The 24250-nt window shown below is 35.6% G+C and overlaps 8 protein-coding genes across 8 annotated transcripts; 2 read left to right on the forward strand and 6 right to left on the reverse strand.

Annotated features, from left to right (window-relative positions):
• Window positions 1-2782: 2782 nt before the first annotated feature.
• Window positions 2783-6487, forward strand: LOC107192846 (probable tubulin polyglutamylase TTLL2). Its single transcript, XM_015582183.1, has 9 exons — window positions 2783-2860; window positions 4311-4433; window positions 4564-4667; window positions 4745-4877; window positions 4953-5229; window positions 5321-5523; window positions 5600-5863; window positions 5949-6250; window positions 6326-6487. Exons 1-9 carry the CDS (start codon window positions 2783-2785, stop codon window positions 6444-6446), a joined length of 1605 nt encoding a protein of 534 aa, XP_015437669.1. The 3' UTR covers window positions 6447-6487.
• A 463-nt stretch (window positions 6488-6950) lies between these two features.
• LOC107192814 (40S ribosomal protein S4) lies at window positions 6951-8671 on the reverse strand. Its single transcript, XM_015582150.1, has 5 exons — window positions 8598-8671; window positions 7898-8156; window positions 7522-7619; window positions 7260-7431; window positions 6951-7171 (listed from the first exon to the last, which is right to left on the reverse strand). The coding sequence occupies exons 1-5, from the start codon at window positions 8598-8600 to the stop codon at window positions 6951-6953; spliced, it is 753 nt and encodes a 250-aa protein (XP_015437636.1). The 5' UTR covers window positions 8601-8671.
• Window positions 8672-9070: 399 nt separating this feature from the next.
• LOC107192815 (deoxyribose-phosphate aldolase) lies at window positions 9071-10339 on the reverse strand. Its single transcript, XM_015582152.1, has 5 exons — window positions 10315-10339; window positions 10022-10200; window positions 9779-9911; window positions 9328-9707; window positions 9071-9235 (listed from the first exon to the last, which is right to left on the reverse strand). The coding sequence occupies exons 1-5, from the start codon at window positions 10337-10339 to the stop codon at window positions 9071-9073; spliced, it is 882 nt and encodes a 293-aa protein (XP_015437638.1).
• Window positions 10340-10956: 617 nt separating this feature from the next.
• On the reverse strand, window positions 10957-12918 carry LOC107192836 (putative ATPase N2B; the record flags this gene model as incomplete). Its single annotated transcript, XM_015582172.1, is given in 6 exon segments — window positions 10957-11079; window positions 11148-11267; window positions 11346-11486; window positions 11562-11730; window positions 11807-12309; window positions 12604-12918. Coding segments are annotated over 6 exon segments (1371 nt in total), but the record flags the coding sequence as incomplete, so codon positions are not given.
• Window positions 12919-14069: 1151 nt separating this feature from the next.
• On the reverse strand, window positions 14070-15418 carry LOC107192839 (rab-like protein 3). Its single transcript, XM_015582177.1, has 5 exons — window positions 15327-15418; window positions 14889-15098; window positions 14660-14808; window positions 14315-14428; window positions 14070-14249 (listed from the first exon to the last, which is right to left on the reverse strand). Exons 1-5 carry the CDS (start codon window positions 15370-15372, stop codon window positions 14070-14072), a joined length of 699 nt encoding a protein of 232 aa, XP_015437663.1. The 5' UTR covers window positions 15373-15418.
• A 462-nt stretch (window positions 15419-15880) lies between these two features.
• LOC107192816 (general transcription factor IIE subunit 1) lies at window positions 15881-17622 on the forward strand. The gene is made up of 7 exons (XM_015582153.1): window positions 15881-16007; window positions 16103-16269; window positions 16344-16476; window positions 16564-16786; window positions 16858-17062; window positions 17132-17360; window positions 17432-17622. Exons 1-7 carry the CDS (start codon window positions 15881-15883, stop codon window positions 17605-17607), a joined length of 1260 nt encoding a protein of 419 aa, XP_015437639.1. The 3' UTR covers window positions 17608-17622.
• A 169-nt stretch (window positions 17623-17791) lies between these two features.
• On the reverse strand, window positions 17792-20061 carry LOC107192828 (arrestin homolog). Its single transcript, XM_015582166.1, has 7 exons — window positions 19960-20061; window positions 19738-19859; window positions 19369-19668; window positions 19079-19306; window positions 18820-19008; window positions 18574-18742; window positions 17792-18491 (listed from the first exon to the last, which is right to left on the reverse strand). The coding sequence occupies exons 1-7, from the start codon at window positions 20024-20026 to the stop codon at window positions 18346-18348; spliced, it is 1221 nt and encodes a 406-aa protein (XP_015437652.1). The 5' UTR covers window positions 20027-20061; the 3' UTR covers window positions 17792-18345.
• A 2014-nt stretch (window positions 20062-22075) lies between these two features.
• LOC107192829 (akirin-2) lies at window positions 22076-24178 on the reverse strand. The gene is made up of 5 exons (XM_015582167.1): window positions 23709-24178; window positions 22901-23100; window positions 22667-22829; window positions 22525-22582; window positions 22076-22450 (listed from the first exon to the last, which is right to left on the reverse strand). Exons 1-4 carry the CDS (start codon window positions 23884-23886, stop codon window positions 22572-22574), a joined length of 552 nt encoding a protein of 183 aa, XP_015437653.1. The 5' UTR covers window positions 23887-24178; the 3' UTR covers window positions 22076-22450; window positions 22525-22571.
• Between the last annotated feature and the right edge of the window lie 72 nt (window positions 24179-24250).

A 24250-nucleotide genomic window follows, 5' to 3' on the forward strand; every position in this document is an offset into this window, starting at 1 on the left:
AGGTATCCAACGGAGAACTCGACTCGAATGTCCATTACGTCGGCGAGGATATTGCCAGGTTTCGCGGTGTGTCGACATTCCACGACTTGTAAAGTATCGACGAAGACGCAGTGCATCTTGAGCGTGTCGCGGCCCAGCTTCCGGTCTCGACGGTCCCGATACCCGGCCCGTAACCGGCGTTTCCGTTTGGCGGACGGGAGTATAGACGCCTCGAATACCTCGTAAAATCGTTGTTGCCGCAGAAAATTCTGCAACGGTACAAGGAACGCGCGCCCGACTTGGTCTCCTGGACGAATCACGCAAAGGTCATCCGAGCAATTAGTATTACTGGCATTATCACATATTTCGTACGCCCCAAGGTACATCCGGAGCGTCGTCACGTAAATGTCGAGCCGTTTCCTTGGGGATCCGGGAGGAATCGACTGCGTGTCTCGAGTCTCCGTGTCGCGTCGGCTAGATATACACACGTATCCTGGATTCGACGTGAAGCAACTAGAACTCCAAAGTGATTTCTTCGGATCCTTTGGTACCAAAGATGATCGATCGGTTGCTCGGGTAATTATGCTTCCCAGAGACGGTTTCCCATACGCTTGGAACTCGTACATCGGGACACCGTCCGAATCGAACATTCGAAATTCAAATTGATATATATATTGCTAGTCAGGTCTTGTTGGTAGCACTAATTGACGGATATACCCAGATTCGCGGTTAGCCGATCGCGTGATTAGACAACGAATACGTTTCATGTCGATTAACGAGGGTTCGCCGGAGACACTTGTTACCGGTATCCGAATCGAGAAGCAAAATCCGGGATCCACGTGCATGCGAATTTCGCCGTAAATCAACGGACGGGGAACGATTCCTACCCCGAATTCGGCCGGTTTGAGATAACAGAGCTCGACTTCTTTCCGTCGTTTAATCGCCCGATCGTTCCAACGCGAGCACGAGCACGAATTTTATATTCGGGGTTTCGATCGAAACGTTCGGAAAACTCGCCGGCGGAATTGTCTCGTTTTCAGGATACACGAGGAAAAGTGGCGAAAGGAACATAAAAAGAAAAAGTGAATCGGCTTCGAGGATCGAGGAACTTGCACTTGATAGCAGTTGCCATATAATTTTAGACAACGTTACCGATTTCTGTGCCATCTGTACGGGCTCGTGTCAGACAGTAGATGTAGTCGAACGCGCTAAGCGAAGCTCGCGATTCGATGGACGATATCGATGTAGAAATTGCGTAATTTAGTACGTAAGATAACCGCGTCGTTCGAAACGAATCCCGTGAATTACGGTGGTATCGGGCACATCCGACGTTCGATGTTCCAAATGGTATCGTTCGTGGACGAAGGACGCGCGATTTGCGATTAATGTTAATTAAATCGACTGCTGGCTGAGTACCACACGAGCCTCTGTATCCGTGTTACGTGTTGCTTACAATAAAATAAAATGTTCATGTAAGTCTTCTTGGTTCCGTGTGTACTTCTTGAACTCTCCTACCCGGTGTGTTGTTTTTCTAGAAATACATAGAAAAAACAAAGACAACTTAATTTCAACAAACAAAAATTCAACCGTAAAGCGAAGAGGGATGCAAGACGAGATATAGAAACGAAGAACGTTTCACAGCGTAAATCGCTGTTGAGTTCCCGAAGGGAAAAGGGTTAGAATCGCGCGAGCAAAGGAAATTCGAGACACGTGAAGACGCGGTCATAAACTGTTTCGACTCTGAGGAGGAAGTAGCGCTCTCCGGCAAAAAGGGACGTTTCATCGATTTGTCATTAAAGTAACCTTGCGGTACCTCCTACCTCCGAAGCCAGACACGCGAGACATTTTTCTGGCGAGTCTTTTTGCAACGTATATACGTCATCGCCGCGGACTTCAATGAACGTGTGCAGCTATTAATACATCCACGAAAATAGATTCCGAGGAACAGCAATTTTTTTTCGTTATTCAATGAACGGACTTTCTCCGCACCCGGATGGATCTTTACGAACAAGGTCGGAAAACGTAGTGGACGTTACTGTTTACAAATGAAAAGTCATTACCCGGCAGACGTTATTAGCGGTGGTAGGTCCGCAGCTTTAACTTGAATGCTAGACACTGATACGCCTCCGCTATATCAGTATTATTAAATACCAACCGCTGGAGAGAGTCGCGTGTCCACGATAACGATCTATAAACGAGTATCCAACCAAATTCTTTCGGAGGCTCCCGAGCGAACAGACTTCCGGTGTCCTCGGTGTGTCGCGGTGTCCACCGAAAGCCCATAAAAGCTGGAAAGCGGCGGGGAATCCAGCACACAGGTAACCTGCGCACCTGCGACCAGGTCAAAGCGATTGCGTAGACCGAAACGTGGCGGTGCACCCAGTGGGAATCGGGATCCCGGCACGTTTGCATGCGGATCCACCCCGAAATATTTGAACATCGACGGCTGTGCTCGACAAAGACGAGAGAATGTCATCGGTTCGTGAAACAATTCGCTGTTGAGGAGTTTCGTGGACGACGAAGACGGTCAACAAGGTACGAGAATGTCCTTTGGCCTGAACATTTCGATACAAAATTATCCAAGGGGAAATTTTCCGTTTAATAAAAGGTGAGCGATTCTGTATTTATAACTTTTTGGTTCAGTGCTCTTTATCGTGAAACTTTTCCCTTTTATGTGACGTTAAACGCAATTTCCTCTTCGTCCACGAAACAAGACTGTATCCAACTGTTTGCCCGTCGAGTCATGTCATGATCTACTAGCCGAATTATCTTCCCGCGTCGCGCCAAACTACGATGTGTCGGCATGGCAGTGAAATACTTGGACGGGCCCTTCGTGTTCAGACTTAACGACAATGGTACAGGACCTCATCTACTTATACAGGTATAACCGAGAAGGGAAGAGAAACTGAGGTTGAAAAAATGCTGCCATGAGACGTTATGTGCTCAATATTAGTGAGGATTTCCAATTTAAAAACTGTGAATCGTGTGACGCGCGCGTTTCACCGAACTCAACGCTCAGACTGGCTGGAAAATGTAATGGGAACCGCGGGAAAATCGGTATCATACATAACTGTCGCGGACACGTCCCGTCGCGCTTTTATCGTCGCTCGGAATTTGTTCGGCACGGTTACAAACTTAGCCGGTACCCTTGAACTGAATACTTTTCAAGGTACGTACGGTGTACATATGTATGTACATACCTGCAGAGTCAAACGGGATGCGACGCGCTTTTGCGTGCACCACTTTTAGAACTGCCGGAGCGCTGCTATTAAGTAAGTGCGACATGCAATAATAAAAGGGCAAAGAATAGAGTCGTCGTAGCGGACCGTAACAATTGCTTCAACTCTTCCTAACTTGCACGAAGCTCCGCTCGACTTTCTTGATAAGAGGATTCACCGGTGGCTTTGCCAAGTCGTAACCCTATTTCGCATTATGCAATCGGTCTCTCTTAGACAATTTCATGTAAACGTTAAATTATTTTACTCAAGTTTAGAATGTTTTACAATGATCCACTTCCTTGAATGTTCAGTAAACTGGATATAACCATGTACCGATTGCAATCGTTAATGCTATTCGATATTAGAAAATTGTTCCTTCTGAAATATTTTCTATTGCTTTGATGCTATATCAATCTCGCGCTTGAAAAATTGGGTTGTCTCTAGAACGTGTTACGCAATTATTCTGCTAACGATTCTAGGTAAAGGGATCAGGCTACTGAGATACCGAAGCATGTCGATCGTTTATAATTAGAGCAGGGCGGGTACCTCGTTTCTAATCGTCTTTATTAAGTTGGAACTTTGTACGAAAGGTCCAAGGTTCGCCGAATATTCGGAGTGTAACGTGAATCAATGTAGATACTATTTCTTTCAGTTCGTACTATGAATAGCGAAACGAAACGATCGAGATTGTGGTAACAGGGTGTAAATGGTGGTGTCTGCGTCTTTTCGCGGCGGATCGATTAGGAAGTTTTAAGAAAATCTTGCACGGCCATTATACATGCTGAATAATAAAAGTGGGCTACCGTAACGATAAAAGGGGATACCGTCGAATTTAATTGCAATTAGGGACCTTGACTTGCTTTTGTTGTATCAAAAACAGCCATTCCTAATGCTCTAATAACACGACAAATAAATCAAGGGCATGCTCCGCTATTTTCGCGTGCTCGCTCGAAACTTTGCAAAACGTGGAATGCGTAATACTTCCGATTTGATCGACGCTTCCGTCTTCGCTTTTCATTCACTGAAAAGTCACGCGTTAAATAGGACAGTTGTTTCTCACCGTCTAATTAAACTCATCGACGAAAGTACAAGAACGCCGCATACTTTTCACAGGTTTGCACGGAACGCGGCTGGAGAGAATACACTGGCGATAATAATGTATTCAAAGATCGATGGAATTTATGGTGGCGGTCCGGTGGTTTCCTTTCGCCTCATTACAGGCCGTTGCCCTGGCAGGTAACAATTCATCCGGTTCCTCTATTCGCCTGAAATTTATTCGACACTTTATACACATGCACGCGTAAACGGATACGTACGCTCGACGTCGCTTCTCGGTAGTAAGTTAACAGAATTACCAATTCCTTAGTTCGTTAATAGAATACCGAAAGGGAGCTCGATCTGCAGAAAGGACAATCTTATTCGGCACTTGAGATGCATGAAGAAGATGCACGGCTCAATCTACGATTTCAGGTACGATCTAGAACACAATCATTTGTAAGCTGGAATGGGTGTTTGATCGTTATCAAAAGTGGAATGCATCGCGTTAGTCCCACAGGATACAACCTGCCGTCGGAATACACGAAGTTCGCGGAGGAATGCAATCGTTGCGAGAAAGACGACAGAGTTTGGATCTGCAAACCAGTCAGTCAGAGTCAGGGCAGAGGAATCTTCCTATTTCGTGTAAGAATTTCATTATCATTACGATGATGTACTTACACGCGGACGGATTTGAATAACGTACACTACGTTTCTCAGAAACTGAGCGATCTCACGTACGATAACACGACAGTGGTGCAAAGGTACATCGAGAACCCCCTTCTAATCGGAGGTTACAAATTCGATCTAAGATTGTACGTGTGCGTACCCTCCTATCGTCCTCTGACGATATATCTGTACAAGGAAGGCTTGGCACGTTTCGCCACGGAGAAATTTTCATTGGAACATTTAAGCGATTCTTTCAGACACCTCACCAACTTCTCTCTGAACAAGTTAGGCCCGGGATACGCGGAGAAAAAGGAGCGTGTCGGTTCCGGTAAAAAAAAAAGAAAGATATGGCTTCTCAGTAAATCTGAAAACAAAAAATAACTGTAAGATGTTGAATTTTAGACTTTACATTGTTGTAGGCTGCAAATGGACTTTCAGACAACTGAGAAGGTATTTCGAGCAAGCTGGTTACTTCGATTGGTTCCTCTGGCAGAGGATTGCTTGTTTAGTGAGTTTGACGATACTGAGCCAAGCAGCGGGTATACAAAGATCTTCTAATTGCTTCGAATTCTTCGGCTTCGACGTGTTGATCGACAAGGATCTGAAACCATGGTTACTAGAGGTCATTAGACACTTCATTATCTTGCACGCGACGAGAGAATACTGTCCCTAACGTAGAGAAATCGGCGTTCCAACAGGTCAATCTCAGCCCAGCTTTGAGCAATGACTGTGAGATCGATTCGGAGGTGAAGAAACCGTTACTGCACGATCTGTTCGATTTACTTGGTCTTCCGGTATGCAACACTGGACTTTCCCTGTTCACAATATGGTCGACAAGTCGCGTCAACGACGAGATCGAAGAGTCTTCCAAGTTTTGTAAGGGTCGAACCACAAAGAAGAAGTCCAGAACCGGTCGGGAAACAGACGGTTTCGTGAATTTATGCACAGATCTGCAACCTACTGTATGTATGAAGATTAGTAGAAATACGAACACCAATTTTGATACATTCGTACAAGCATGTTTAACGTAAGAATTTTAAACCCCAGCTTAGACAATCAACTCTACACGATTGTTCGAACTCGTGGTCCCGTTACAATCCTTTGTTAGTGGACAAGTACATTCCCCGCGGTTTTCGAGGCACCAATCCAGAGAATCACGATAAAACATCGATATGGGACAATGGAAAAGACTGGAATACGCCGTGTGTGAAAGAGGGTGGATGGGTCCGCATTTATCCGCTGACTCGAGCGCAGCCTGACGACAACGCGGAGTACGTGTCACCCTCGGTTCCTGAATCATCAAGAATCGTAGAGAAAGAAGTTAGAAGCACAGTTCTTTGTATACAGAAGTACTGATCCTTAATAACTGCATGTTGTTGAGAACAACATGCAACAGTTTAATTACCTGCTAATATTTCTCCCAGGTATCTAAAAGCTGCCAAAGGAGTACACAAGAAGTCCGAAAAATGCAGAGACGAACAATGTAATGCTATGCTTCGGAAAGCGCTGGAATTGAATACAGAAATATGGCTGCCAGCAAAGTAATTAAATTAGTCAGAGGATGTTCTTTAGTTGTTCTGTCTGTTTAAAGCGACATTTCGCATAGTACGCCTGAATAATTACGAATGCGATATAAGCGAATCGTGATATTTAGACCAATGCATTTAATTTACTACTACGTCGATATTTCAACAGCCAATCATTAATAATGTTAATAGTACTCAGTAATTACGCTAAATATTTTCGATTCTTTATATATTCCAAATGCGTATCCTATGTAAAGGTAATAGGACGATGGTGGAAATCTCATATTTTATTCACCAAGACGTTCTCGGTTTATTGAATGTTTTCTTGAAAATTTACATTAATTCACTCCTTTCGCTGCTAACCTCTTGTCGCGCTCTTCATCAGTGGAACTGAAAGTGTATCTGTTTCCTAAATGGGTAATACTGAAAAGCCTATGCGAAAGCAATCAGTGACCAATATTAAGGAATTTCATTTTGGCCAACTTTTGACTACAATATTTATTATGCCTTATCGTAGCTTCGATTATGACCGGTATAGAAACAACTTCAACCTCTTTTGCAAAATTTTAAATCTGGAATATGTGTAAACTGTTATATGAACAATAAAACTGTACCTTGTTGCAAAAGTATGCCCTTGCGAATCTCTAATATGGCAAATATCAAAGGATCCAGGGTGACGCTCGCGACTGACGACCGTACCGACACGTCCTAAATTTCTTCCGCCAGTAATCATACAGAGATTAGCTATGTAAAGAAAAAATGTTTAAATGTATTGCACTTTTTACAGGCGTGTATGGCAAATAAATGACGCGTATAAGAAAAAATATTATACTTGAATCAAATTTGATAAAGTCCAAAATTTTGCCAGTGGCAATGTCCAAATAAACGGTATCATTAACCTTGATAGCTGGGTCTGGGTAACGAATGGTTCTACCGTCATGAGTCACCAAGAATGGAATACCTTTAGGACCAGTCTGAACACGTTTTACCTTACACAGCTTGTACTACAACAGACAATACATTAATGTTCGACAGTAACAATAATATATCTCTTGATTAAGTTTTACTTGTATTATTGAATCAGTAACAAATACCTTTGCTTCTCCTGCTGTGATTCTGTGAGTAGTAAATCGTCCCTTAACATCATAGATCAATCGGAAGAATTCACCAGTCTTCTTGATAGTAATAACGTCTAAAACGAATAATAAAAAATAATGTTATTTCTAGTACCTATAGCTCCAAAATTTGTAAGAAATAACATAAAACAATGTACACTTTCTGGGTAATACAGAAGGAATACACTACTCAATCTGTGACCAAAGGAAAGAATGGTTTTTGTTTACTATTGGCCAAGTTTTGACTACAGTGCCTTTCTTAAAAGATACCACAGCTTCGATATGGCCCTACAATTCTTGAATAACTTTACTGATATAACTGTAATAGGTTTTATTAAACGTGCTATTCACTTACCCATAAAACCTGCAGGATAATTGGGATCTGTACGGACTTTGCCATCGACTCTAATCAGACGTTGCATCATAATTTTTGTTACTTCACAATTAGTCAAGGCATACTTCAATCTATTACGGAGGAAAATAACAAGAGGAAGAGATTCCCTGAGCTTGTGAGGTCCGGTAGACGGGCGCGGAGCATACACACCCCCCAATTTGTCCAACATCCATGCTTTAGGCGCATTAAGACGCTTCAAGTGTTTCTTCGGACCTCGAGCCTAAAAATTAGTTCAAAATTTTCACTGCTAATGCTCACAAAATGCAATAAAACTTTCGTAAAATGTACACAACGATAAAAATTTTAATCCATTTTAAGATGCCGCACTATGATTCGGCCATGATACTTTTTACACCATTTTCTTTTTATTTAATCAGTTATTAACCGTTTTTAAGGAAAAATATTGTTATAATTTCCATAACATCAGACGTCTGTTTCTGTACACGAATTATGTCAACAAAGATCCGTTGGAAAGTTAACCGTTCTCACAGAACTTAACCGTACTTTTTCCACACAAAAATATGAAGATTTAAAGAATCATATATGCAATAATATTTACTTCAATCCTTGTAGTTTACATTTCAATTGAGTGTTAAACGATATAATACATAAAATATCCGATGCAAACAGATTTTATATTGTCAACGCATGACGAACTTACCATCTTGGTTTTCTGAACGGAAAAGGCACCAACTCGCGCTGTTTCTCAGCTCATCAGGAAGTTCCTTATAACGCCACTGCAGTCAAAATGGCGGTTGAGTATTGTCAACCGTTCATATTAACTTGAATGTCGTATATTATTTTAAATTAACTATAAAATTTTATGTGTTTAAAATAACATTAATTATAATATTGTGTATATTACACACAAATAAACGATAACAATGGTTACAGAAAATTATGATAAACTTTGTAAGATCTATATGTACGTACTCAGTTTCAAATAATTGTAACAGTAACATATAAATATGTATTAAAGAAATAATTGTTATGTAATAAGGATACAACAAAAATAATTGGTAATATATAATTTTTTAATTAAAATATATTTTAAAAGTAGTGTAAAATTTTAGTATAAACTTAAACAGATGTTTGAATCAAACAACACTGAGTATTGTTTATATGGAGATAATATTATTGTGATTGTATTGTTGCAACTATATTATCTAACAAACTAGATGCACCAATTCTAAATAAATCTTTTGTTAACCATTCATCCCCCAATTCCATTTGAACTAACATCATCCATTCTAAGGCTTCTTGTGCAGTTTTAATTCCTCCAGCTGGCTTGAAACCCACCTGAAGGTGATACAAGTTATTAATAAAATTTTCCAAAAATTCAAGAATTAACATGGCATTTATCACTTTTTATTTAAAAATAATTTTTATACCTTCTTTTGTGTTACTGCATAATAATCCTTAATTGCAAGACACATAACTATTCCAACAGGTAAAGTAGCATTTATTGTCTCTTTTCCAGTTGATGTTTTAATGAAGTTAGCTCCAGCCATCATTGCTATCATAGATGCTTTATACACATTCTCCAAATTTTTCAATTCTCCTGTAGCAAGTATGACTTTTAAACATACTTTTTTATTACAAATGGTACCAAATAATTTTAATTCCTCGTATAATTCTTTCCATTGATGCATCACAGCTAATGATCGATTAATCACAATATCAATTTCATCAGCACCATTTTCAATGCCTATTTCTACTTCTTTGATACGTGTCTCCAATGGAAATTGTCCAGATGGAAATCCTCCACCAACTACATATAAAGTGACAATCTCTTATTATAATCTGATTAAAATAGCATTACGGAATAAATCTATTACTGACCAGTAGCTATAGCAACTTTATGGTCTTTATCAAGCTCTGCTAATGAAGCCACAGCATCTGGCAGTCTCAAAGGATAAACACATACAGCTGCAGTATGTAAAGATTTTGTGGACTCACCAAGAGGATTTATAGCCTGTAATTATTTGTTCATTTGGTAATTCAATCATGTGTAAATGTGAACTAATTCAACACAAGAAGTATGTTAAACTGTCCCAATTGTAGATACAACTACACTATAGTTACCTTTACACAGACAGCTTTAACTTTAATAGGCGTATCATCCCCTCCTAATGTAGTTAAGTCTATAAAGCCTATTGCTTTCATCAACCAAGTTATTTTAGTATCTTTTTCCAGTGTATCAACTTTAGAACATATTGAACAAACTTTTTCATCAATCATTGATTGGTCAAAGTTCATTATAGCTAAAACAGAAGTGTTTAAACATTGATATTTGAAACATTAATTTAAGTATTAATTAATTCTAAATTTATAACGAAGTGTTTACAATATTGGATATAGAAAATTAAATTGCATACCATTGACCACTTCTTGGACATCCATTCTAACAAAGTAAATTAGCTGTGTTATTAAGTTCAAAAAAAATATTTTGTTACACCACCATTATTACTTGAAGCAACGGAAGTGCGAAAAAATTACACAAAATGGAAAGGAATCGTAAGTGAGTGTGCCGAAAATTCGTGAAGAACATGGTTAAAAATAAGTAACGATACCGTAATCGTTCCTGATTTGTAAATTATTTGTACACGAAGATGACGCGAAGCAGTAAGCTTTGTATGTATCGCGTATTCTTTTACACGTACACGCAACACAACGAAACAATCAAATGATAAAGATAAGGTGATTCGAATATGGTGAATGCTGGTTAGAAATTTATCTATAGATAAGCAAAATCGATTTTATATGTTTCATGAGTTAATAAATACTTCTTTATTGATATAAAGGTCAATATTAAAATAAATAAATAACAGTATAAATACTTTAAATTGTTCAAAACATTTTGTATAAATTTCAAGTACCACACATGAATAAATTTAATAACTTTTCATATCCAAACAATACTCTGTTAAGAAAATTGTACGAAGAACTTAGACTTTATTGACTTAGATGAACATACTAGTAAAAAATACTATTGAAATTTGTCTTAATTTGAATCATTATTATCTATGATGTTGCCACTGTTCCCAATATTGTGCGGTTTGCATTTCTGCAAGCCGTGATACAGTTCTATCAAACGCAAAAAGTTCTTCTTCTCCGGTAAAAAGATTAGATTTGTGATCATCCTATAAATATCAAATTATAATACAATATGTCACCATTTAAAAAATGAAACTGAAGTCATTTAACTTACAGAACCATGTGATATTTTTAAGTCGTCCATAAGCATTCTTTTATCATCGGTATATTCAGTATCACCTTCCGGTACAAAAAGTTTTGTATGAGGTACAGCTGCAGATATAACAACTCTTACCTAAAAGATTTATTTAATTACATAACAAATTTCTGTGATTACTTATACTTATTTATTAAAGTTAACAGTAAATCTCACCTTATTGTCATACAGTGTATCAATTAATGTAATAAATCTTCTAGTTTGAGATTTAAGCCTGAAGTCTAATTGAGGTACATCTCTTATAATAACTGTGTGAAATACTTGACTTAGTTCTAGATAATCACTAGCACCAAGCGGCTAGAAATAAATGAATCCATATATAAAGAGAAATAATACATCATTAAAGATAAAGAAGACAGTAAAAGAACCTACTCTGTCGCAAAGCTCCTCAAAACTGGAATCCAATACCTGACCACAAGTTCTATGAAAAGTAACATTACGTCCTCTTATACAGATAGTACGGGATCTCATGATATCATTTTCCTTTGAGCATAAGTATTTAAAGACTTTGTCTACATCATTTACCGCATCTTTCCCTTTACTATGAAAATCGTATAATGTATTTCTTATGAACAAATATTCTATCGTATAATTTGTTAATGAACAAATTTACATACATAAAATAAATCTTTTCATCGCTGAGTCCAGTTTGCAATCTATAATCTATACCTGAATCTAACGAATTTATAATGCAATAATTTTTTAGTATCTGTATAAATGGAAGAAAATTTCCCCTTTGCAATCCATTCTTGTATAGATCATCAGGTGCTCTATTACTGGTTGCAATTACTATTACACCATTGTTAAAAAGTTCAGTGAATAATCGTTTCAATATCATTGCATCTGCAATATCAGTTACCTATAGCATACATATTTCTATTAACACATGTCATTCTGAATCCTCTATATGCAATTATATGCTCCATGGTTAAACCTGAAATTCATCAAAACAGAGCAGCCATGCTTCTTCAGTGATGCTTTTTGCAACTGGTGGTATTGGATCAAATGGCTGCAGCTTTGTACTGCTAACATCTCTTACGAAAGTTTTCTTCACCTGATGCACTCTATCGTGTACACTTGCCATGAAAGAATGAAAATGAACTCTTTTTTTGTTTCCAATCTAGAGTAACACATTTCAAGATAATTATTTCTTGTTTGTTAGTTTGAATATTCCTTTTTATATTGTACTGCATATGGAAAGCCACTATATAATACCTTCATCATGGATTAAGAGTTTTCTTTATATCATTTCCTTTGATATATAAAGTAAACCCTTTGTTGCACAGAATATTCTATTACTTGTCTGAATTATTCTGAAAAATATTATGAATTGTCATATCAATAAGAAAAAAAAATAAAGAATACAATTTGGCTCCCCATTTGCATTACTTACAGGAACTATAAAATAAGATACCTGGCAGCAATCATGAAAAAGATCCATCAACATTGTTTTACCTCCACCTACTGCCCCATAAAGATACAAGCCTTTTGGTGGCTGCTTCCTCTTTTTACCGAGCCATTTATTTATCAAACTAGATTCTTCTGGTTTGTAATCACTGATTTGTTCGTAAATACCTTGTAAAGTATCAGCAACTTTCATCTGATGATCATCTTTCATTAATTCTCCCCTTGCTATTTTATTATTTAGAGCAGCAATTGGTCCTTTCTTGTCTATGGTGATATCATGAACATATCCATAATTTTGAATAAAAACCACAGACTGACATCGTAGCAGTGAATTTGACAGATAGCCATACTTAGGAAATTTCTTTGGGAGTAAGCACGTCATTCTGTATAAGACAAAACGTCCTAATAGAAAAAGGTCATTGTTTGTTACTTATACACTAGTTACTCACGTGTTATTAATTGCTCAATGATAAAAGTATGCACACTCTTACAGACAAATATTTTACGAATATACGTTCAATTTGAAAAACTGAATAAAATTAATTAATGCATTCAAAGATCCGAATAAATATGCTATTACAAAGTAACATATTCAATCAAAGTTACGTTTGACAAATAATCATGTAACGCGCGTTAACCTTTATATTACGTGCGAAATATATGTATCTACCTTAGAATAGAACACACGCACCAGAAAATTTAGAAAGGTGGGTGTAAAGCATAATTTCTAGGTATGATAAGTCAAATAATCGGGGCTAAGTATTTAAAATCATAGTGTATAAAATTTTCTCTCAGAATTTACATTAGTGAGATATAATTAATTTATGTAGAATATTCTGATAATAACGAACAGAAATTTAGAACGACTCAGAAAGTAGCTTTTGAAATTTTCATTGATCGCGCGCTACAGTATGACGTAACAAAAAAAATTGTTGAGACGTCCATCTATCTTATAGTACAATCATTGACATATATAATAGATGCGCGGTTTTATGGTAGGTCCAAAGGCAAGACCGAAAGGACAGAAGTAGCGCTGGAGTAACTCTCTCTTGCTCATACATCGCAGAGGGTGGACAGAAAGCGACTGCAGGGAGATCAGGAGAAGGGATACTGCAGGATATTGCATGCATGCAAAATTGCATTGCAAATGCAATGCCTCCACATAGCCGTAGGAGAATCCCCCACCAACAGCCCCATTGTCCTCTCTCTCTTGTGTCGTATTCAGCCCTCTCACACTTTTATTCTGTATTATTACATATAAGTGAGTAATATTTATCAAAAAAAGCAATCGAAACACAAGTTTTTATTGCACCACGAATTGTTTAAAAAATAAAGGCCCACTTATAGGTCTTCTTATTTAAAATAATTATATTTAATAAATCATTTACTACAAATGTACACATTAAAGATATGAGAAATTAACAAATAAAACATCCATTAATGTAATATAAAATTGAAGGATTTTAAAATTATTTAGTCATTATGATAAATTTTTGTACTATATGATGGATTGTACATTGGTAGTCTTCGTTTATCAGGACTAATTCCTTCTTTTGAGGAATAATAGCGTCTTTCAATGACTTTATCAAAAAATCTACTCAATTTTACAGATGAACTAGAACCAGCAGCTAATGATCTCACTTGACGAGAATCCTGTAAAATGAGTTTTTAAACAAGTTTTTAAACTGAGTTTTTAAGTGAAACTGCAAATGACCTACCAAAAATATTTCATCAGCACCACATTCTTCTGCAATAGTTGAAGAACGTCTGTGAACACTTGATCTCACTTCAGCAACTAAGTCTAACTTTGTACCAATAACTAAAATTGGTATCTATAAAGAAACATTTGATTCAGATGAAGTAATACAATTAACATGATGTCATTGAATTATCAGTAAACTGCAGATCTTAATGTAAATATATACTTTTAGAAATGAGTTCACAAAATTGGAAAAGAAGAATGTATGTCTTTTGTTAAAGGTTTCTATTATATTTTGTTCTATATACTTGCATATACTATGAAAGCATAAAATCCATAGTCTATGATGAGAAGTTTATATTACCTGAGTAGAGCCCACAAATTTTTCAGGATCAAAATCATCAAATGGTTTTGACTTCATGTAATTACTATCTTTACTTAATACTTCCTCAAGCCATTTCTGAAGATTCTGCTGTGATTTTCTATTTGTTAAATCATGGACCAATATTATGCCTACATTAGTAATAGCAATATGTAATTATTAGGTTTTTGAAACACATTCACAGTGTTCTTTAAACATTTTGAGTTTATACCATTTGTAGGATTATAAAAAACAGATCTTGTGTTTTTATGATTTTGACTACCACCAATGTCCCATAATTCAATGAAATATCGCCTTTGATTTGGGGTTCTTTCTTTGTATTCATGTAATTTAACTTCTACTGAACAACCTATGGTCCATGAAGGGTTACTGATAGGCTGCTGCTGACATATTAGATGTGTTAGGGATGTTTTTCCAACACCTACAAATATAAAATATTATACTATTTCTATAACCTACAGACCTTGTAAGAAAAATGTGTAAAGGAAGCAAAACATAGTATCCAATTCAAATTAGACAACAAAATTGTTCTAGAATAATATACGTTAGGCTTAAAGACAATATATTTAATGCTGTAATTGTCAAAATGTAAATAACAGTACTAATAAATATATCAAAGACAGTGAAATTGTTTCAATCACATTCTTACCGGAATCGCCAACAACGATAATTTTAACTTTATCAATCGCTGCCATCAAGAGTCTTTATTAAACCATCTAAAGATACACTCGTTTTACAGTTTTACCGGTCTTACCGTTTGACAGGTATGTATATAATCATTTGGGAATTTGGATCCTGAATACATAACCTATTTATATGTACTTACAGAAGTAACATGAAGTTACAGGTTACAGTAGTTATAAACAAGCGTCTATCAGAACGGTATTTCATCGTTCTTGATCGATCGACATAAATATGAATTTTGTGTTTTTATTTTTTATTTCTTTTATGAGGACGCATGTTTAGTATTATAATATATATTTTATTTTACTTCTGTTAACCCTCTTTCAGATATTTTCTTATAAAGATACTATTTATGAGACTTTAAAGGTTAGTACATGTAATCACAAATTGAATTTAATACATTAATGGTATATTTTTATTATGAGAATAAACAGTTTTAAATAATAGTTCATAACTTACACGTCCTTTGTAATTTTCAGTAACATTAATGATATTTCATTATATCTAATCACAAGAAAAATGAGTAGCGAAGAAAGACTTGTTACAGAAGTTCCAAGCAGTTTAAAACAATTAGCACGTTTAGTAGTACGTGGATTTTATACTATAGAAGATGCTTTAATTGTTGATATGTTAGTTAGAAATCCGTGTAAGTATAATAAGTATAACACAAAATGTTAAATATAAGAGAGCATATGTGGGATTGTATGTTAATTACTAAAACTCTATATTTTATATAACCAGGTATGAAAGAAGATGACATTTGTGAACTTCTAAAATTTGAACGTAAAATGTTGAGAGCTAGAATATCTACATTGCGTAATGACAAGTTCATACAAGTGAGATTAAAAATGGAAACAGGTTCAGATGGGAAAGCACAAAAAGTCAACTATTATTTTATTAATTATAAGGTAAACTTTAAATAAGGTATGCTATTATCATTATTTTTCTATTAAGGAAATTAATCTATATATTTCTACTATAGACTTTTGTAAATGTGGTAAAATATAAGTTAGACTTAATGAGGAAAAGAATGGAAACAGAGGAGCGAGATGCTACCAGTAGGGCAAGTTTTAAATGTACAAATTGTTTAAAAACATTTACTGATCTTGAGGTAAGTAAATTATGTTTGAATTTTAAGGTGTTTTGCATATATAAAGAAAAGTAAATAGAAAATATTTATTAACATAATATAATGTAGGCAGACCAATTATTTGATATGACCACTGGTGAATTTAGATGTACCTATTGTCGTGAGGTAGTAGAGGAAGATCAGTCTGCCCTTCCAAAGAAAGATTCAAGGCTGTTGTTAGCCAAATTTAACGAACAATTAGAACCTCTTTATATTTTATTAAGGGAAGTAGAAGGTATCAAATTGGCTCCTGAAATATTAGAACCAGAACCAGTTGATATAAATACCATCAAGGGGTATGTATCCTTTTAATTAAGTGATTGAAGTTTGTAAAAATATTGTGGATCATATTTATCACTTTTTCTAGTATTGATACAAGAAAACCAAGTAGTCTACGAGCGCCTGGTGAACAGTGGTCTGGTGAAGCTACAAGATCATCAGGCTTCATGGTAGAAGATACCAGAGTAGATGTTACAATCGGTGATGAATCCGCCGACGATAACGCGGCAAATAAAAGAAAGGAAAGACCAATTTGGATGATGGAAAGTACAGTCATCAACTCTGACTCACAGGTACACATGTAACTCCTTTAATAGTTTGGTCTGTTAGTAAAACTTGTTACTAATTACTTTTATCGTTAGCCCGATGGAGTTAGCACGCAAGAGAATATTTTGGATAAAGCTGCAGCCAATGCCACTAATACAACGACGACGAATAATAAACAGGGTGAAGATATTATGTCTGTATTGTTGGCTCATGAAAAGAAGGGGGGAACTAATGCTGCAGCTGCTATAAAGTCTGTACTACCTCAAGAATCTAGTGATAGTAGTGATAACGAAGAAGTTGCTGAAATGCAGACGATTGATACAGGTATGCTTTTCAAGTATTTTAAATGTATTTTTTTTTATAAAGAAATTCATATATTTTCATGTATTGTTTAGGAGAAGTGGAAACAATGGATTCTGAAGATGACGATCTTGTACCAACAGTAACTGTTGCAGGAAAAACTGTTGCTATTGCAGATGTGAACGATACATTAATTGCAGAGATGACACCAGTGGAAAAGGAAGCGTATATTCAGGCATATCAAGAATACTATTCTCATATGTATGACTAAACTCAAGACTGAATAATTATTGAAATTCTTGTAATATTTTGTATAGTCATAAAATAAATAATTTTCTGGGTTTGGTAAGAATTGATAATCTTTTAACTTGAAAAATCATATATGCCAGTATTAATACCAAAAGTAAACGTAAATAAATTCAAATAGCCGTATTTTACAATGTTTATATTGTTGTTCTAACATATAGATTATAACTCAACAATGGCATCAGTTTGTAATAAATGAACATTTACAGACACGTTATAATCATAATAAACCAAAATTAGTAGCATACATGTCACTTCTGGTAAAACGGGAAAGTTTTAAACTTAGCCAAATATAAAGTATTTATTAAGCTTACTTGGAATTATTTTTTTTGTTTGTCTTTATGCCAATTTCTAACCGACCACCACCATCGGATAGAAATTTTAAGACAATATACATTTTTTTACGACACTTTCCGCTTTTTTTGTATTTCTGTCACATTTTCTCTTAGATTAATATTTATTTACTTCCATGTGTCGCTGCGCACATTTATCGATATTGTAATCTTTTTACTTTCTGTACCTTCTTCCGTTAATTCTTCAATATAATTTACATCAAAAGAATCGTAGAAATGATGAATCCTACATATATACATTATGTTGTATTTTTACTACTTAATACAATTCTATTGCATTCAGAAATAAATATAAAGTATAATAAATCTATGATTCTTTTGACGTAAATAATTTCCTCCTTGAAGATGGTTTATTCCGGTTCATTCAGACGCAGACGAGCAAAATCTTCGAATACGATATTATCATCATCGTCGTTAGAATAACAAGAGTTCTCATAGCGTGTTCTGTCTACACTCTTGTTTTTCTTCAAAGTAGCCCGCTCTTTTTCTGCAGCTCCTAATGCAAGAAAGTATAGGACATGTTCATAATATATGTCCTAAAATTAGTTTTATTATTATCATTATTAAAATATGCTTACCTGGAGCAGGATGCATCAACTTAAATGGAACGTCCGTAACCAATTCACCACCTAAAGTGCCGCAGTTCAACTTCACTCTCACAGAGTAAGAGATAACAATACCCATAGCATCACTCGGAGTTTTACCATCAGCAACCATAGTTGAAGATGCAAGATTGACATCATCATCCTAAATATATAAAACATACAATGAATACAGCATAAGTAACAAGGAATATATTTTTAATAATGGGACTCTGTCTTTACTTTTAGATGTCCGTCAAGAGCAATGCCACGTCGATCCTTGTTGCTGCTGGCCAATGGTACAAGGTAAAACTGCTTTGTAAAAGATGCACCGGGTGTAATTGGACAACCTTCACGTGTTTCTAAACTAGCCACATGTCGAGAGAATTGAGTATTGACCATTGTCACCTCGCAGTGCTGTGCTACAAACAGCTGAACAATATAAAATCTTAATACATAATACAAAATATAATTCTGACATTACTTTAAATAGTTCAAGCACCTTAATATTTTTCACTGCTTTCCGAGAGTTGTTGGTAACTATAACGTTCGCAGCTACTTTTTCACCATGATAGTAAATTTCCCTGTCAAGTGTAACTTCAAGATTTAATTTGCCCTGAGAAAAGGTAAATCCTTTGGAGACTAGAGAGCTAGGTAGTTTACGTCCCCTTGTAGGTGGAGCATATTGCAATTTTTTTATTGCCAATGCTACAGACGACCTTTTGTGGCCCTATAAATTGGAGTTCATGTTCAATATAATCAAGAAATGATAAATTTTAATCGCTACATTACCTTGTCTTCTTCGTGTTCACCCACGTATATCCTGATAGTATATTCAACTCCCAATGGTTTTCCTTGATCATCATCTCCGGGTTGTAGTGTAACAGAACTGGGGGAGTTCTGTGGGAACTGGAATAAGAAAGGATATGCGTTTTCTCCGAGCCTCTTTAGAAGACGTTCTTGGACGGGTGTCATATCCTGTTTTTCTTTCTTCATTGGCACTATCTGCTCGCGACATATGACAAGTTCCTTGCTGAATTTGACACCCATGACCTCGTCTTCTTCGCGGCCATAGCGGAATGTAGTTGTCACCTAAATAATATATTTTGTAAATACACCGTTTTAAGTATTAGTTTTATATCAGAAATATATTTCCTCTACCTGTCCATAAACCTTTCGTCCCTGAAGATAATCATTTTCAATAACAACAATGCCATCAATAGGGTCTACACTTTCCAGGTGATCAATGAAGTCCCTTTTACCAAGGTAAACCGTGACCTTCCCTATAATTAGTAAAAAGCCATAGTGTTTTAAAATGATGAGTAAACGTTTTACATATGTACTTCTATATTTATATTTTAACTAATGTATTCTACCACATACCATTTGGAGTAGTCTTCTTGTATACCTTGATGGCTACGACGTACGCCAAAATCAGGAAAGGAAGCATTTGGCACTTTTTTCCAATCAAATGAATTAGCAGAAGTTGTTTCCCGCCCAGAAGTGACAGTCTCTTAGCACGAACAGGAAACTTCATATAGTCTCGGAAGGGCTTCTTTACTTGAAGCCATACCACTAATAGCATTATTTTATTATTCGAGTCAAATAATGGGATTAGATCGCACATGTAAGTTTTTTGTTACGTGCATTCTGGAACTGACTCAGTAGCTCATGCACTTTCAACCAAGAAGGTGACCAGATTGGAAAGTAGTGCAAGATTTTGTTTGTACCCTTTTTTAGTGCATGGACCACCACTTTGTAAATACCTATTAGAATAAGTACTCAGATCATTGAATACTAAAGTTAGTTAAACTGTTTTAATTTGTTTACACCGACATGGATCTACATATAGGAGGTCAATATAAAGAAGTACACGTGATCAGTCTTAGACTTATATTTATTTCGATAATAAGTGCTTACATAACATAATATGGAGGTATTTTAATTGAAATCAAATCCCCTGAATGACTGAGTAATCACTTCGCTGTATTTTTCACAATGTTTCTTAATGGTAAATAATACCTATTGTTCCTCAAGTAGGTATTATGTATCATTAATAACTAAAACCACTTGTATTTCTTTCTTCTTTCACATTCAGTAGTAAATAAACACTTGGTATATTATGTACACACTATTGTGCAGACACTGTTCAATTAATGTGTTCCCAAATCATTCTGGTAACTGTAAAACACTTTTTTTTATGAATGAATACGGCAATTTAATGCCCTTCTTCACATGAAATTTGATAAATGGAGACAATTGATTTTTCAATGTATTGTTCCTTAACTAGTAATAACACAAATTTGTATTGTGCTGATAACTCCTTCAGATTAATGTTTCTTGGTGCTTAACACTTTTTCGATATGAATAATTCCATACAATAACAAAAAATGCATGCAGCAACCAAGAAAACCTCATTCAAATTAATTATAGCTTATCTTGACTTTTTAAGCACAAAAACAGGGAAGACCAAAATAAACGCAGGAAAATGAGGTTCAATACAAAAACGAATTGCTATAAACTAAACAATTTTAAGGTCAATAACAATAGGTAATATATACTAGAATTATCGCGATAAATATGTCTAATAATAGGCACAGTTAAAGTATAGGTATATATATTCATTATTTACTGTTTTATTATGCTATAGAAAGTCGTTGCTACCAGGGAACAGAAACATTTGCGAAATTTTATGAAATCTTTATTTCAAATACTTGTTTTTGACAATACGTTCGTACAATGCTATAGACTATACGTTTCTTCGATTTCCTTACAAATCTTCGTATTTGTATTTTAAATAGAATGTTTTAGTAAGAAACAAGTTTGCAATACATAGGCAAGTTGAACTAAATATAATTTTCTTAAGACAAATAAATGATACACTTGAAATAGTTTTCGAGATTTTAAAAACCAGTTGTTCGACCTTTAGAGAAAGGGACAGAATGGTTATTTGAACTTACTTAAATATTTTTGATAGCTAATTCTGTAAAATATATATGTTATTCAAGTTCGAACACATCCATTTTTCAGGGAATGTTGCTCATAGTAGTAATTTATACATGCAGTAAATCATACACACAAAATAAAAAAAAAACATTTCATTATCATCGAAATAAAGTTATCTAAATACAAAGAATATACTCGTGTTATATGTTTTTAAAAATAAAGTATAAGTAAAACTCCATGAAAACAACTTTCCCCTACAGATGGTTCCATAATCTCTCCTTGTATGCACAGTATTTTCTGTCAAAGACTACAAGGTACAGTTTCATATTTTTGCATTACAAGAGTATTTGTTATTGCATATATTTGAGCAATATCTAATACAATGTACCATTAAATCAACAAAGAGTGTTTCATGTTATTATTAGATAGTTTGCATCACTCATTGTTATGTGTACTAAACACATTTTTACCTAGTTTCAATCAATTATGTTATGTGTACTAAACACATTTTTACCTAGTTTCAATCAATTATGTGATGTTACAGAACCCTGTGCAAGTCAAAGACGTTTCTTGGCTCATGACTTCAAGCATAGTTATGCACTGTGTGTAATTTCTATATGTATTAACATTTGTACATAACTAGAATCTCGGTACAGTTCCCTGATACCAGCGCATTTCTAACATCAGCCAGTACAAATATTGTTAGTTCATGTAAATTCAATAGCATACACTGTAGATTTTTGTAGTATGATTGCTGTTGCTGCAAACCTACCAAACTTACATTACTAATTTTTTTTTTCATTTTTACCAGATTTTTTTTTTAGATGTAAATCATAGTATGAATTTTCTTAAAGACATTTTCTTGAACGAGGTGGTGCTGCATACCTCGACTTAAACTTCAAGCAAATTTGTCTCACACAGTAGAAATCTATAATAATAAGAAAACTAATGTAATTACTTAATACAAATGAAATTAAACAATGCTGCATATGTATATCTCACCTAATATTCTTTCACAGAAACATGTTCTTATAAATAAGAATCTTGTTTTAGGATAGATCTAAAACATGAAAATTGTAAAAATGAAATATTTTGAATAATATGTGCAGAAATTTATTCATGCTTTTTTCACTTGATTACTTACAACTTGGCGCAGCTGCAGATTCAAATCTCTTTTGTATCTGATCATAGGTGAATTTGACAAAAGCATCATATTGCTCAGAGAGCTTCATATTTAGAATCTGATCATATTCTTCTCGAATTTGTGTTTCTTGTTCCTTAAGCATTCGCTCACAAATCAAACCAACCTTAAAAATGTATAAAGTAATAAATGTGTCTTGTGTTCATTTGTCTTAATAATTAATAGGTTGTTATGTACCTGTCTGAATGTGAATAAGGGTTTCTCCTTTCCACTAGGACTATAACTATATGAATTTGAACCACATGCAGATGGGCTTGAAGGACTAGCAGGACCTTCCATGTCTGAAGAATCACCACTATTGTTTTGAGGACTAAAATGCAATTGTTTGCGTCGATGCAATTTCCGAATTTCTTCTCTTATATTTGCAGCCATTTTTTCTGTATATAAAGAAAATCAAACACTGTACTCTGTATATTGTCATAGCTGCTTATTTAAATGATGTGGATTCCACAAGTCTCTTAACTAATACAATATCTCAAAGTTAAATATCATAATATGTATAAATATCTGAATATTATGAACTATAATAATATCTATGAAATTTATTATTGATTTATTGACATATTTGAAGTACTAAAAAGTAAAAAGCAAGATACTACAAATATGTGTCGAAGTCAAATCAAAAACATCATAAATTTTAATAAAAAAGTCCGGAATTTTTCAAATTACTAGACGCTAAAATATATTTTAATACGACACCATAAAATACATATACATAAATAAGGAGAAAAGGCACGTTGATTCTCTGATGTCCGTTACTACATCACCATATGATTTACGCGTCCCCCCCCTTCCAGAAATCCCCATCCCTACCCTTCCCCTTTTTAAACGTCGCGAATTCAAGTTTTAAATCGCTGGAACGACCATCCAACCACCCCCTTGCCCCTTGCCACATTGTAACAAGAAAATACAGAGATAGACAGAAACGGGAGAAAAGAAACAGAAAGGAGAAAAAGAAAAATGGCCGTAGCGTATAGTTAATTACCAGGCGTCAGTTTGTGGGTTACTTCCCCGAAAGGCGAAGGATTCTGTGGCCTGGAATTGGCTTGCGTCGACGTACCGGGAGAAACACACATCGGTACGCATCTTCGTCGTTTACTAGGACGACCATGACTATGCACCGGGTCGAACTCCAAAGATCTCTTCAGAGTAGCGCAGGCCATTTCTACCGTTCACTCGTCCTGGTTCACGACTGACACCCACAGATTATGATGGGCCGAGCCCGCGAGCAACGATGATTATGCCGAAAAATACAGCAAAACCACCGTGTACGCGCACCGCCTGAACAGTTTCTTTGAGTGCACTCTAGCTGTTCTAACTTTCTTCGTGCCGATCTCCTCGGATTTCCTTGTATCCCGACAAGACTGCACCAAAACAAACACTGCGGTAAAACAATATGGCTGGCAACCACGATTCGTCGGCTAGGAACGACCACGGAACGAATGTCTCGACCATTCAGAGCACCATCTTTTCACTGGGCCACTGCTTGCATTCCGCAATGTATATGTCGTAGACTCAACCGAATGA

The sequence above is a fragment of the Dufourea novaeangliae genome, unplaced genomic scaffold, assembly GCF_001272555.1.
Source record: "Dufourea novaeangliae isolate 0120121106 unplaced genomic scaffold, ASM127255v1 scaffold445, whole genome shotgun sequence".
NCBI classification, from domain to species: domain Eukaryota; kingdom Metazoa; phylum Arthropoda; class Insecta; order Hymenoptera; family Halictidae; genus Dufourea; species Dufourea novaeangliae.